Source organism: Oncorhynchus mykiss, chromosome 25, assembly GCF_013265735.2.
Source record: "Oncorhynchus mykiss isolate Arlee chromosome 25, USDA_OmykA_1.1, whole genome shotgun sequence".
In the NCBI taxonomy this organism is placed as follows: Eukaryota; Metazoa; Chordata; class Actinopteri; order Salmoniformes; family Salmonidae; genus Oncorhynchus; species Oncorhynchus mykiss.
Window position 1 is genome coordinate 30,233,675 of NC_048589.1, and position 15,644 is coordinate 30,249,318.

At 41.2% G+C, this 15,644-nt stretch overlaps 1 protein-coding gene across 1 annotated transcript in view; it reads left to right on the plus strand.

Moving 5' to 3' along the window:
- The window catches only part of LOC110505775 (A-kinase anchor protein 6), a 238,281-nt gene that overhangs the window by 141,220 nt on the left and 81,417 nt on the right, over window positions 1–15,644 (plus strand). Inside the window, exon 8 of the mRNA XM_036962725.1 lies at window positions 10,675–10,814. Coding sequence (XP_036818620.1) covers window positions 10,675–10,814 — 140 coding nt within the window. The remainder of the gene's footprint in view (window positions 1–10,674; window positions 10,815–15,644) is intronic.

Consider the following 15,644-nt stretch of genomic DNA (forward strand, 5'->3'; position numbering starts at 1 on the left):
GACTGTGTATTAAATAGATGGTGAGTAGTCTGACTGTGTATTAAATAGATGGTGAGTAGTCTGACTGTGTATTAGATAGATGGTGAGTAGTCTGACTGTGTTTTAGTTAGATGGTGAGTAGTCTGACTGTGTATTAGGTAGATGGTGAATAGTCTGACTGTGTATTAGGTAGATGGTGAGTAGTCTGACTGTGTATTAGATAGACAGTGAGTAAGTAGTCTGACTGTGTATTAGATAGACAGTGAGTAAGTAGTCTGACTGTGTATTAGATAGACATTGAGTAAGTAGTCTGACTGTGTATTAGATAGACAGTGAGTAAGTAGTCTGACTGTGTATTAGATAGACAGTGAGTAAGTAGTCTGACTGTGTATTAGAAAGACAGTGAGTAAGTAGTCTGACTGTGTATTAGAAAGACAGTGAGTAAGTAGTCTGACTGTGTATTAGATAGACAGTGAGTAAGTGTCTGACTGTGTATTAGATAGACGGTGAGTAAGTAGACTGACTGTGTATTAGGTAGACGGTGAGTAGTCTGACTGTGTATTAGATAGACAGTGAGTAAGTAGTCTGACTGTGTGTTAGTCTGTGTATTAGATAGACGGTGAGTAGTCTGACTGTGTTAGGTAAACAGTGAGTAGTCTGACTGTGTATTAGATAAATGGTGAGTAAGTAGTCTGACTGTGTATTAGATAAATGGTGAGTAGTCTGACTATGTATTAGATAGACAGTGAGTAGTCTGACTGTGTATTAGATAAATGGTGAGTAGTCTGACTGTGTATTAGATAGACGGTGAGTAGTCTGACTGTGTATTAGATAGACGGTGAGTAGTCTGACTGTGTATTAGATAAATGGTGAGTAGTCTGACTGTGTATTAGATAGACGGTGAGTAGTCTGACTGTGTATTAGATAGACGGTGAGTAGCCTGACTGTGTATTAGATAGACGGTGAGTAGTCTGACTATATTAGATAGATGGTGAGTAGTTTGACTGTGTATTAGATAGATGGTGAGTAGTCTGACTGTGTATTAGATAGACGGTGAATAGTCTGACTTTATTAGATAGATGGTGAGTAGTCTGACTGTGTATTAGATAGATGGTGAGTAGTCTGACTTTATTAGATAGATGGTGAGTAGTCTGACTGTGTATTAGATAGACGGTGAGTAGTCTGACTCTATTACATAAATGGTGAGTAGTTTGACTGTGTATTAGATAGACGGTGAGTAGTCTGACTGTGTATTAGCTAGATGGTGAGTAGTCTGACTGTGTATTAGAGAGACGGTGAGTAGTCTGACTGTGTATTAGGTAGATGGTGAATAGTCTGACTGTGTATTAGGTAGATGGTGAGTAGTCTGACTGTGTATTAGATAGATGGTGAGTAGTCTGACTGTGTATTAGATAGATGGTGAGTAGTCTGACTGTGTATTAGATAGAATGTGAGTAGTCTGACTGTGTATTAGATAGACGGTGAGTAGTCTGACTTTATTAGATAGACTGTGAGTAGTCTGACTTTATTAGATAGACATTGAGTAAGTAGTAGTCTATGTATTAGATAGACAGTGAGTAAGTAGTAGTCTGTGTATTAGATAGACAGTGAGTATTTAGTAGTCTGTGTGTTAGATAGACAGTGAGTAATTAGTAGTCTATGTATTAGATAGACAGTGAGTAAGTAGTAGTCTGTGTATTAGATAGACAGTGAGTAAGTAGTAGTCTGTGTATTAGATAGACAGTGAGTAAGTAGTAGTCTATGTATTAGATAGACAGTGAGTAAGTAGTAGTCTGTGTATTAGATAGACAGTGAGTAAGTAGTAGTCTGTGTATTAGATAGACAGTGAGTAAGTAGTAGTCTGTGTATTAGATAGACAGTGAGTATTTAGTAGTCTATGTATTAGATAGACAGTGAGTATTTAGTAGTCTATGTATTAGATAGACAGTGAGTAAGTAGTAGTCTGTGTATTAGATAGACAGTGAGTAAGTAGTAGTCTATGTATTAGATAGACAATGAGTAAGTAGTAGTCTGTGTATTAGATAGACAGTGAGTAAGTAGTAGTCTATGTATTAGATAGACAGTGAGTAAGTAGTAGTCTATGTATTAGATAGACTGTGAGTAAGTAGTAGTCTGTGTATTAGATATACAGTGAGTACGTAGTAGTCTGTGTATTAGATAGACAGTGAGTAAGTAGTAGTCTGTGTATTAGATAGACAGTGAGTATTTAGTAGTCTATGTATTAGATAGACAGTGAGTATTTAGTAGTCTATGTATTAGATAGACAGTGAGTAAGTAGTAGTCTGTGTATTAGATAGACAGTGAGTAAGTAGTAGTCTATGTATTAGATAGACAGTGAGTAAGTAGTAGTCTGTGTATTAGATAGACAGTGAGTAAGTAGTAGTCTGTGTATTAGATAGACAGTGAGTAAGTAGTAGTCTATGTATTAGATAGACAGTGAGTAAGTAGTAGTCTGTGTATTAGATAGACAGTGAGTAAGTTGTCTGACTGTGTATTAGATAGACAGTGAGTAAGTTGTCTGACTGCATATTAGATAGACGGGGAGTAGTCTGACTGCATATTAGATAGACGGGGAGTAGTCTGACTGCATATTAGATAAGACGGGGAGTAGTCTGACTGCATATTAGATAGACGGGGAGTAGTCTGACTGCATATTAGATAGAATGTGAGTAGTCTGACTGCATATTAGATAGACGGGGAGTAGTCTGACTGCATATTAGATAGAATGTGAGTAGTCTGACTGTGTATTAGATAGACAGTGAGTAGTGGGGACACTCTTCTTCGCACTGATGTCTCTGACTGTCTCTCTCTGCTGCTGTTTTGACTTCTTGGAAGCCAGGGATCAGTGATTTAATGTCACCTTTCAGCAACAACATTAAATAAGAAGCAGCAATTTAGCTCCTAGCAATTGCTAATTTCACGCACTGATAAATGTTGCAGGAGCTAAACCTTTGAAACTCCCCTAATATATTTCTTAAAGGTGCAGGAACATATGTACCGTAGGTAGAGTAACCCACAGAAGTATTCCACCGAGACTTGAACGTCAAGGTCCAAGTCACTTGGTGGTGATGCTGTGGTAGTCAGCCAGCCCAACTCTGTGCCATGTAGACATTTCACCCCCTCATGTTGTTCAACAGGCTCATCGTGATGATATGATGACAGTAGAGGCTTTCAATGCAGAGGCTTTCTGTTAAATCATTGTACTAAACGAGTAGAGGGAGTTAGCTGTGCAACTGTCATTCCAAAGCAACATGGACAATCAATCATAGTAATCATAGAAATGAACTAGCTTCTGTTTTAAATAGCAGTGTATTCTGTATATTCCAGAAACAGTAACAATAGCTACAGTATACTGCTACAATATTATAGCAGTGATAATATTATATACGTGATCATGAATAACAGGTGCACATGTCAGAACACACTGTTATAATAACAGTGTTTTTGGCAGTAAAGTCTCATAATTTATGCAAGGAGACCACATTAAATCCAGACTTTATGGCCAGTGATTTGAAAGTAATAGTTTTCAAATGTTTTTCAATGTCTCTACAGAGAGCCACTCTCTTGAAAATAATCATTTACAGCATGTTTCAAATGGAAACTTGTAAAGAAGAGAATGCCAAAGAAAATATTTTGTAGAAAACAATGTGGATACAGTGCATAGAATTCCACAACATCACTCCTCTATTGATGATCAGGATTTCAAAATGGTGGCTTATTCCCATAAGGGTTGTTGGTTGTTTTGAAGGTGAAGCTTCACTGTTGTATTTGTAAATGCATAAGATACTTTAATGGAATCCTCCGACCCCACACAACCAACAGCTGAATTTATTTTCAGAGCATGCTTCCATTTTTCCATCCATCCGTCCGTTCCTTTCCAGTACAGCCAAAGCACAGCACAGCACAACAGGACGACCCTGATGGGAGACATCTCTAACAAGCCAATGTATTTCCTGGGTGTTTTGAACACAAATGGCAGGTGGGCAGGGTGGTTGGCGGTGACTTCCCACAGTTTCCAATCTCGCCACAATGCCTCTTGCATTCAGAGAGAACGATCAAAGAAACAAACCAACACAGCGTTATGTCACATTGCCTAAATATACAGTTTAAGAGGCATCCTCAGACCTTCGGCTCTACTGTTCCCATACCAACTAGTGTTCACCAGAGGCACATACCCCTCCTTGTAAATGTTATATTGTTCCCCAGGTGGTTCAAATAAGACCAGTATCCTGTTTGCATTGCAGCTTCAAAATTCCTATTTCTTTCTTTCTTTCTTTTATTCTTTCTTTCTTTCTCTTGTAGTTTTTTTGGTATCTGATGAAAGACAAAGCGAAAAGACGTTGTTACACAATTCTGTTTTTGAATATTTTGATTCAAATTAATTTGCTTATTCGAAACATCTGGTCCTCCAAACAGCCCATGGACATTATTCTGTCAGTCTGTGATACTTCCTCAAGTCCATCACTGCCTTCAATATCACATAATTTATACTCATAGCTTCTCTTGTTCCTTATATTTGAAGATAGCATTTATATTTGTTTTATTGGGCTTTGAGGGCTTTACCATTTTTGTCTTATATTACCTTCTTTCTTTTGCAGGGATTACACAAAGAATGAATGAGAACTGAATTGGGCCTATATGCTTCAATATCTCATATAATTTCTCAATAAGAATCAACCACCAAAGTGATTGTCACGTTCAATGGAGATTCTTTCTGAATGTTTTGTGAATGTCAAATCAATCGGTTGTTCTGTTGTGTTGAATCTTCCTTTGATAGTTTTATTCATGCGCATTCTATGGGAAGGTCATCTCCATTCGACATTAAAGTTCAGAGAAACTTTCATAACTACGGACAAGGATGTATCCACAGAGGAACTCTGGAGCTCTGTCAGAGCGACCATTGGGTTCTTGGTCACCTCTCTGACCAAAGCCTTTCTCCCCAGATTTCTCAGTTTGGCTGGGTGGCCAGCTCTAGGAAGAGTCTTGGTGGTTCCAAACTTCTTCCATTTAAGAATGATGGAGGCCACTGTGTTCTTGGGGACCTTCAATGCTGCATAAATGTTTTGGTACCCTTCCTCAGATCTGTGCCTCGAACCAATCCTGTCTCGCAGCTGTACAGACAATTCCTTCAACCTCATGGCTTGGTTTTTGCTCTGACATGCACAGTCAACTGTGGGACCTTATATAGACAGGTGTGTGCCCTTCCAAATTATGTCCAATCAATTGGATTTACCACAGGTGGACTCCAATCAAGTTGTAGAAACATCAAGGATGATCAATGGAAACAGGATGCACCTGATCTCAAAATTTGAGTCTCATAGAAAAGGGTCTGAATACTTATGTAAATAAGGTATTTATGTTTGATTTTTTTTTAATACATTTGCAAAATGTTCTAAAAACCGGTTTTCGCTTTGTCATTATGGGGTATTGTGATGTCATTATGGGGTATTGTGATGTCATTATGGGGTATTGTGATGTCATTATGGGGTATTGTGATGTCATTATGGGGTATTGTGTGTAGATTGAGATTTTTTCTTTATTTCATCCATTTTAGAATAAGGTTGTAACGTAACAAAATGTGGATAAGGGGAAGGGGTCTGAATACTTTCCGAATGCAATGTATATTATTACTAAATAGTATAATATATTATTACTAACTGTAGGCTATAAAAAATTAAGAGTTGCACACTATTCAAAGGTTGCACCTCCATCACTCAGTCAAGTCATGCTATTGTTATTGTTACGGTTTTCTTCCGGTGAAAGAGAGGCGGACCAAAACGCAGCGTGGTTATTTATAAACATCTTTAATAAAGATGATAACAGAACAATATACTTATACAAAACAAGAAAACGTGGAAAACCGAAAACAGTCCTAACTGGTGCAAAACACAGAGACAGGAACAATCACCCACGAAATACCCAAAGAATATGGCTGCCTAAATGGTCCCCAATCAGAGACAACGATAAACACCTGACTCTGATTGAGAACCACTCTAGGCAACCATATACTTTCCTAGACAACTCTACTAAACACAACCCCATAAATCTAATATACCCCTAGACAAGACAAGACACATAAATCACCCATGTCACACCCTGGCCTGACCAAAATAATAAAGAAAACACAAAATACTAAGGCCAGGGCGTGACAGTTATGAACGTTCTCAAGCCGCCCTCTATCGGTGGCGCCATAGTGGTGCACTAAAGTGGTGATAAGCCACTTTAGTCTAACTACGGTTTAGTCTAAATTACACTATTGTGCCTGGAAATACGATGACATTGATAAAGTAGTCAAATATTTAGTAGAAAACAACTTTGCCAGCATTATCTTGTTGTCAAATTGACTTTAGACGGATGGCAATGTTGTCATTAGCTTGCAAAGTTCTCTGAAATAGCTAGCAATGCTAACGTTAGCTAGATCAAATCCGGTGGCCTCCACTCAACCTTAGCTGGCTAGCTAAAGTTATACTACATCTAAAGTCAATCTGGTGACATCAAAATGATGACAAAAGGTTTTCCTACTAATTATTTGCCTCCTTATGAATGTCATTATATTTCCAAGCCACTGTAATGCACTGTCACGTGTGCTCCCTCTTGGGCCTCTAGGTCACCAGGCTGCTCGTTATGGTGCACACCTGTCACTATCGTTACGCGCACCTGCGCATCATCAGATGCGTCCTTCCCCGGGCATTATTGCTTCTGTTCCTGTGTCATGTCTGTGCATTGTTTGTGTTTCTTATTTTATATATATGTTGTGTTGATTTATTAAAACACTCACTCCCTGAACTTGCTTCCCAACTCTCAGCGTACATCGTTACAGCACTTTGGATGAAATCTTCATCAGTGCTTGTTGACGATGCATTGAGAACGATGCTCAGTCGGGCATCCATCCAAAATGAATGTTCAAAACAATATTGTGACGAAACATGCAACCCATGAACATATAAATAAGCTGGCAGTTATTTATTGGTTCGAACTTTGTGGTGGTTCTGAAGTACTGGGAGCTTGTACAGTGGCAAGAAAAAGTATGTGAACCCTTTGGAATTACCTGGACTTCTGTTTAAATTAGTCATAACATTTGATCTGATCTTCATCTTAGTCACAACAAAAGACAAACACAGTGTACTAATAACACAAAAAATATTGTATTTTTCTTGTCAATATTGAATACATCATTTAAACATTGTAGGTTGGAAAAAGTATGTGAACCCATAGGCTACTGACTTCTCCAAAAGCTAATTGGAGTCAGGAGTCAGCTAACCTGGAGTCCAATCAATGAGACCAGATTGGAGATGTTGGTTAGAGCATGTTGGTTAGAGCTGTGCGGCCCTATAAAAAACACTCACAAAATTTGAGTTTGTTATTCACAAGAAGCCTGATGTGAACCATGCCTCGAACAAAAGAGATCTCAGAAGACATAAGAATTGTTGACTTGCATAAAGCTGGAAAGGGTTACAAAAGTATCTCTAAAAGCCTTGATGTTCATCATACCACAGTAAGACAAATTGTCTATAAATGGAGAAAGTTCAGCACTGTTGCTACTCTCCCTAAGAGCACAGATCAGAATGCTCAATGAGGTTAAGAAGAATCCTAGAGTGTCAGCTAAAGACTTACACAAATCTCTGGAACATGCTAACATCTCTGTTGATGAGTCTACGATACGTAAACCACTAAACAAGAGTGGTGTTCATGGGAGGACACCACAGAAGAAGCCACTGCTGTCAAAAAAAGTTCGCAAAAGAGCACCTGGATGTTCCACAGCGCTTCTGGCAAAATATTCTGTGGACAGATTAAACTAAAGTTGAGTTGTTTGGAAGGAACACACAACACTCTGTGTGGAGAAAAAAAGGCCCAGCACACCAACATCAAAACCTCATCCCAACTGTAAAGTATGGTGTAGGGAGCATCATGGTTTGTGGCTGCTTTGCTACCTCAGGGCCTGGACAGCTTGCTATCATCAACAGAAAAAGTAATTCCCAAGTTTATCAAGACATTTTGCAAGAGCATGTTATGGCTATCTGTCTGCCATTTGAATCGCCACAGAAGTTGGGGGATGCAACAGGACAACAACCCAAAACACAGGTTTAAATCAACAACAGAAGTTGGGGGATGCAACAGGACAACAACCCAAAACACAGGTTTAAATCAACAACAGAAGTTGGGGGATGCAACAGGACAACAACCCAAAACACAGGTTTAAATCAACAACAGAAGTTGGGGGATACAACAGGACAACAACCCAGAACACAGGTTTAAATCAACAACAGAAGTTGGGGGATGCAACAGGACAACAACCCAAAACACAGGTTTAAATCAACAACAGAAGTTGTGGGATGCAACAGGACAACAACCCAAAACACAGGTTTAAATCAACAACAGAAGTTGGGGGATGCAACAGGACAACAACCCAAAACACAGGTTTAAATCAACAACAGAAGTTGGGGGATGCAACAGGACAACAACCCAAAACACAGGTTTAAATCAACAACAGAAGTTGTGGGATGCAACAGGACAACAACCCAAAACACAGGTTTAAATCAACAACAGAAGTTGGGGGATGCAACAGGACAACAACCCAAAACACAGGTTTAAATCAACAACAGAAGTTGGGGGATGCAACAGGACAACAACCCAAAACACAGGTTTAAATCAACAACAGAAGTTGGGGGATGCAACAGGACAACAACCCAAAACACAGGTTTAAATCAACAACAGAAGTTGGGGGATGCAACAGGACAACAACCCAAAACACAGGTTTAAATCAACAACAGAAGTTGGGGGATGCAACAGGACAACAACCCAAAACACAGGTTTAAATCAACAACAGAAGAAAATAGGCCTTCTGGAGTGGCCCAGTCCTGACCTCAACCCGATTGTTAAAATGCTCTGGTGTGACCTCGAGAGCGGTTCACACCAGACATCCAAGGAATATTGCTGAACTGAAACAGTTTTGTAAAGACGAATGGTCCAAAATTCCTCCTGACCGTTGTGCAGAAAACATTTGGTTGAGGTTATTGCTGGCAAAAAGGAGGGTCAACCAGTTATTAAATCCAAGGTTTCACGTACTTCTCCCACCCTGCACTGTGAATGTTTACACGGTGTGTTCAATAAAGACATGAAGACGTATAATTGTTTGTGTGTTATTAGTTTAAGCAGACTGTGTTTGTCTATTGTTGTGACTTAGATGAAGGTCAGATCAAATGTTATGACCAATTTATGTAGAAATCCAGGTAATTACTAAGGGTTCACACACTTCTTCTTGCCACTGTACATATATAGAGTGTGCACCTCTATATTTTGATAGCCTACAGTTTACTCACCACTAGTCAGCACCTCTGCTAAAGTTTTTGGGTGTGTGCCAGCTCATGCTTTTCATTGCCTAACTAACATTCCTCTACTACTGTAGCCTTTTCCTGTTTATATAAATATAACGTGCATAGATTCATAGACGTCAGTATTGAAATAGAACTGAACTATAAATCTGGCTAGTTTGAGAGGGACAAAACAAAAAACATATAATTCCAGAACTTTTCAAGATCCTTCAAACTGGGAAGCCAACCAAGTCAAGGAGAGTCCTCCTGCATGCCACAGATGATACACTGTTCTTCAACTCAAGATGTCTGGTGCTAAATTGTGTTTGTTTGTAGTCTGCATTAGTCATTATTGTGTGTGTGTAAACAGCTCCAATCGGATTGGGTAAATAGGATCATGACACGCCTTCCGTGAGTGAATCAGAAATTAAGGCAAATTCCTCTGAGGTTGGGAAGGAGAAGGATAACTCGCTGGCACAGTTGTGTCTGCTAATTTTCATGGAGCTCCTAGCTAGTTAGGTTCATTTCATTCTTCCCAAATGAACAGAGCGTTGAGGCCTGACTGCTAAGTTTCATATAACACACTCTCACACACTCAAATACACACGCTGTTGATTTACTTGTTTATTATCGAGTGCTTTTGATTGAGGAGCAGTTTGCATTCATGGAATTATTTGACCTTTTGTAGAGGCATTGGCAAAATAGATTAAACGGTGTCAACGGCACGCAAACAAAAAACAGTTTATACAGTGTTAATGAGGAAAAGCTAAACTAAGCTTGCTGTGCGGGGGGTTGTTCATTGGCACAACATTGGGTTCATCTCTATATTTTGTATGCAATTACAGATCCACTGCAAGGCCTGCGTGGATTTCTGATTGTCTGATGCTCAGAAACCCTGACCTTAATAGAAGCACTTTGGTAATGTTGCTGTATTGTGGGATTTGATATTCCTACAGTACAACATGGCTGTGCATTTTGTCTAGTGGACAATCGTTTGGGCTCTTGATTATGTCTATCATCTTTAATGCATAGGACATCTTATTCAAGTAACCACCAATCACACCTCTTGTATTGGTGGCAGGCGTTTGTATAAAGCTAATAACCAATGTTGTGTTGAATTATACACTCATATCAACATAACATAATATCTGACAATGTAACAACCTTTGTTTACCAGAATGACTTTAGTTTCCCAGTGCTGGGTCTTTTTCAGTAGGTCACACCGTAGCTAAATGTTTTCAAACATTCTAAAACAGAAAACAAAAATGTCCAGGTGGTCCCTCTTTGTTTTCAGCTAATTTTCCAATGTTTTGTGCCTAATGAACATGACCCTAATGTGTCCTTTGATGTGTTATGTTATCAGGGGGAGTTTCTGCAGAGCCACTGGGAGGCTCAGAGGGATGTCCTGAACCAGCTGAGTCTGAAACTGAAGAGCCAGCAGTATTGCACTGGCACCATCAGGAGGACTGGGAGGGAGTACGCCCAGATGTCCAAATACAACAGGTAGGTCGCCACCATTGATCCTCAGGGCCACCGTACTTATGGGGACTCACTGGACTATGTTATACAGTTCCACAATCAGGCGTCTTCAACTTCAAATAAAATAAAAATGTATTTGTCACGTGCACCAAATACAACCTTACAGTGAAATGCTTACTCACAGGCTCTAGCCAATAGTGCAAAAAAGGTATTAGGTGAACAATAGGTAAGTAAATAAATAAAACAACAGTAAAAAGACAGTGAAAAATAACAGTAGCTAGGCTATATACAGTAGTGAGGCTATAAAAGTAGCGAGGCTACACACAGACACCGGTTAGTCAGGCTGATTGAGGTAGTATGTACATGTAGGTATGGTTAAAGTGACTACGCACACTGTATATGATGAACAGAGAGTAGCAGTATCATAAAAGAGGTGTTGGCGGGTGGTGCGTGGCGGGACACAATGCAGATAGCCCGGTTAGCCAATGTGCGGGAGCACTGGTTGGTCGGCCCAATTGAGGTAGTATGTACATGAATGTATAGTTAAAGAGACTCTGCATATATGACAAACAGGGAGTAACATCAGCGTAAAAGAGGGGGGGCACACAATGCAAATAGTCCGGGTAGCCATTTGGTTACCTGTTCAGGAGTCTTATGGTTTGGGGGTAAAAACTGTTGAGAAGCCTTTTTGTCCTAGACTTGGCACTCCGGTACCGCTTGCCATGCAGTAGTAGAGAGAACAGTCTATGACTGGGGTGGCTAGGGTCTTTGACAATTTTTAGGGCCTTCCTCTGACACCGCCTGGTTTAGAGGTCCTGGATGGCAGGCGGCTTAGCCCCAGTGATGTACTTGGCCGTACACTCTACCCTCTGTAGTGCCTTGATGTTGGAGGCCGAGCAGTTGCCGAACCAGGCAGTGATGCAACCAGTGCATATATGACAAACAGGGAGTAGCATCAGCGTAAAAGAGGGGGGGCACACAATGCAAACCCACTGGAGAGCACTCCCTTCACTCAATGCTCTCGATGTTGCAGCTGTATAACCTTTTGAGGATCTCAAAACGAAATCCTTTTCCCGAGGGGGAATAGGCTTTGTTGTGCCCTCTTCACGGCTGTCTTGGTGTGTTTGGACCATTCTAGTTTGTTGCTGATGTGGACACCAAGGAACTTGAAGCTCTCAACCTGCGCCACTACAGCCCGGTCAATGAGAATGGGGACGTGCTCGGTCCTCCTTTTCCTGTGGTCCACAATCATCTCCTTAGTCTTGGTTACGTTGAGGGACAGGTTGTTATTCTGGCACCACCCGGCCAGGTCTCTGACCTCCTCCCTGTAGGCTGTCTCGTCATTGTTGGTGATCAAGCCTACCACTGTTGTGTCGTCTGCAAACGTAATGATGGTGTTGGAGTCGTACCTGGCCATGCAGTTGTGGGTGAATAGGGAGTACAGGAGGGGACTGAGCATGCACCCCTGTGGAGCTCCAGTGTTGAGGATCAGCGTGGCAGAAGTGTTGCTACCAACCCGGCGGCGGCCCGTCAGGAAGTCCAGGATCCAGTTGCAGAGGGATGTGTTTATTCCCAGGATCCTTAGCTTACTGATGAGCTTTGAGGGTACTATGGTGTTGAATGCTGAGCTGTAATCAATTAATAGCATTCTCACATAAGTGTTCCTTTTGTCCAGGTGGGAAAGGGCAGTGTGGAGTGCAATAGAGAATGCATCATCTGTGGATCTGTTTGGGCGGTATGCAAATTGGAGTGGGTCTAGGGTTTCTGGGATAATGGTGTTGATGTGAGCCATTACCAACCTATCAGCACTTCATGGCTTCAGACGTGAGTGCTACGGGTCTGTAGTCATTTAGGCAGGTTGCCTTTGTGTTCTTGGGTACAGGGACTATGGTGGTCTGCTTGAAACATGTTACGAAGAGCGTGATCACACAGTCGTCCGGAACAGCTGATGCTCTCATGCATGCCTCAGTGTTGCTTGCCTCGAAGCGAGCATAGAAATTATTTAGCTCGTCTGGTAGTCTCGTGTCACTGGGCAGCTCGCGGCTGTGCTTCCCTTTGTAGTTTGTAATTGTTTGCAAGCCCTGCAACATAAGATGAGCGTCGGAGTAGTATGATTCAATCTTAGCCCTGTATTGACGCCTTGCCTGTTTGATGGTTCGTCGCAGGGCACAGCAGGATTTCTTGTAAGCATTCTTGAAAGCGGCAGCTCTACCCTTTAGCTCAGTGCGAATGTTGTCTGTAATCCATGGCTTCTGGTTGGGGTATGTACGTACCGTCACTGTGGGGACGACGTCCTCGTTGCACTTATTGATAAAGCCAGTGACTGATGTGGTGTACTCCTCAATGCCATCGGAAGAATCCCGGAACATGTTCCAGTCTGTGATAGCAAAACCGTTCTGTACTTTAGCATCTGCTTCATCTGACCACTTTTTAAAGACCGAGTCACTGGTGCTTCCTGCTTTATTTTTGCTTGTAAGCAGGAATCAGGAGGATAGAGTTGTGGTCGGATTTACCAAATGGAGGGAGAGCTAATTTAGATTTTTTTTCCCTCTCTGGTTGCACATTTAACATGTTGATAGACATTTGGTAGAACTGATTTAAGTTGCCCTGCATTAAAGTCTCCGGCCACTAGTAGTGCCGCCTCTGGGTGAGTGGTTTCCTGTTTGCTTATTTCCTTATACAGCTGACTGAGTGCGGTCTTAGTGCCAGCATCTGTTTGTGGTGGTAAATAAACAGCCACAAAGTATAGCTGAAAACTCTAGGCAACTAGTGTGGCCTGCAATTTATCACAATATACTCTACTTCAGTAGAGCAAAATCTAAAGACTTCCTTAGATTTCGTGCACCAGCTTTTGTTTACAAATATGCACAAACCGCCCCCCTCGTGTGCTGTTCTATCTTGCCGGTGCAGCGTGTATCCCGCTAGCTGAATATCCATGTCGTCATTCAGCCAGGATTCCGTGAAACATAGGATATTACAGTTTTTGATGTCCCGTTGGTAGGATATTCGTGTCCGTACCTCGTCTAATTTATTGTCCAATGATTGCACGTTGGTGAGTAGTACTGACGGCCTTAGGTAGCCGACTGTACTAGCCAGCCCATTCTGGGAACATGGTCCTTTTATTTGAAACAGGGTCTTTTATTTGAAATGGAATTTTTTTATTTTGACATCAAATGATTTACTGATGTGAGAGAAATATACTGTACAGAAAATGGAAGCATCTCAATGATGGACTGTTTATTCTAGCTACCACTACAACCACTAAAGCTTGGGACAAAATAATGTGGTCTCTTGCAAAGAAGAAGAATAAGGCTTTCTTTTTCTACAAAAGAAGTTGGTCTGTCAATTTAAGCATTATGTTTATTCACAATGGAATGAGATCTCACACACACTTTTTTTCATTCGGGCCTTACGTTCTTAACGTTGTAATCTGCTTTGTACAGCAGAAGCTCAGCACAACTCTTTGTCATGGTTCTCTCTGCTGTTTCATGCCTTACTTTGAGGGTCTCTCTCCCCCAGTGGTTCTCACTAACACACAGAAGCTAGCTACTGTACTAAACAAGCTACTGTTCCACTCACTGGGAAAATACACAATTCAAAGACTAGGAATGGGAGAGTTATGTTTGTTGTGCTGATGATAAGTAACATTAAAATGTGAGTCGACATAATGGACTCCAAGCACAGAGCTGTTGTTCGTACCTGTAAACCAAAACCAATTCAAGTTGCACAGGATTTTTTAACAATAATGATTTTATACATGTCATTGGTAAAATCCTTCCCTTTAAGCCTGAAGTGGACCCATGTTCATAAGTGAATGTTAAAGGATTATTTGACCCCAGATTCTTCAACACAGTACCCTCAGTGCTAGGTAGTAGAGGAGCCCGGTGGGCGGAGATAAAGGAGGACAGGCTCACTATGAAGGCTGGAATGGAAAGGTATCAAACACATTGTATCTGTAAAAGATACCGTTCTATTTATTCCAGTCCAGCCATTACAATGAGCTTGTCCTCCGATATCTCCAGCCACCACTCGTAGGTAGGCTACATTTCTGTGTCTCCTGATTTTAGAACAATTATATATGTAATTGGAAAAAGCCTTTCCTCTAACCCATGTTAGTAATTGAATTTTAAAGGATTATTCGACCACAGATTATTCAACAGTACTCTGAGTGGTATGTCGGTAGGCAGGTTCCATTTCTGTCTGTGTCTCCTGCTCCCCAGTCAGTCCTGCAGCAGACTTAACTGACTCCCCTCCCTTTGCTTTGAATCAAGCCTCATTTTAATCCTTTTAAGCCTCTCATTGTAATGATTTATTTTGTGGAAAACCATAATGAACCTTTGAATTTTAATGATGGCTGCCTGCTCAAGGATTCATTGTTTTGACTCTTTGGCCCTTACCTTTGCATGTCTTCGCGGTGGAGCTGTTGAAATCTATAGCCGAGGCTGCCTCTCCTCTTGCTGGCTGACTCGCTGCCACCACCCGCTGCTGCGTTTTCCTGCCTGTCGACTCAATAGCACACCTCTCAACCTTGAAGCTGATAAATACGGGACTGCTGCCATTCACTGAGACTGAGACTCAAAAGGCTCCACCCAAGGAGAGGCAGAGGGGAGATTTCTCTAAGATGTGTGTCCGTAATGGCACCCTATTCCCTGTAATAGTGCACTGCTTTTGGCCAAAGCCCCTGTCCTATTCCCTATAGCGCAGCAGAGCACTACACTATATAGGCAATAGGGTGCCATTTCAGAAATGCAGCCTAAGACAGCCCTGCCTGTTTAAAGGCACCATACAGGGATAGATCTTAAAATCCCTCATTAGCAGCAGATGCAATTAACACCATCAATTAAAAGGGCCTTT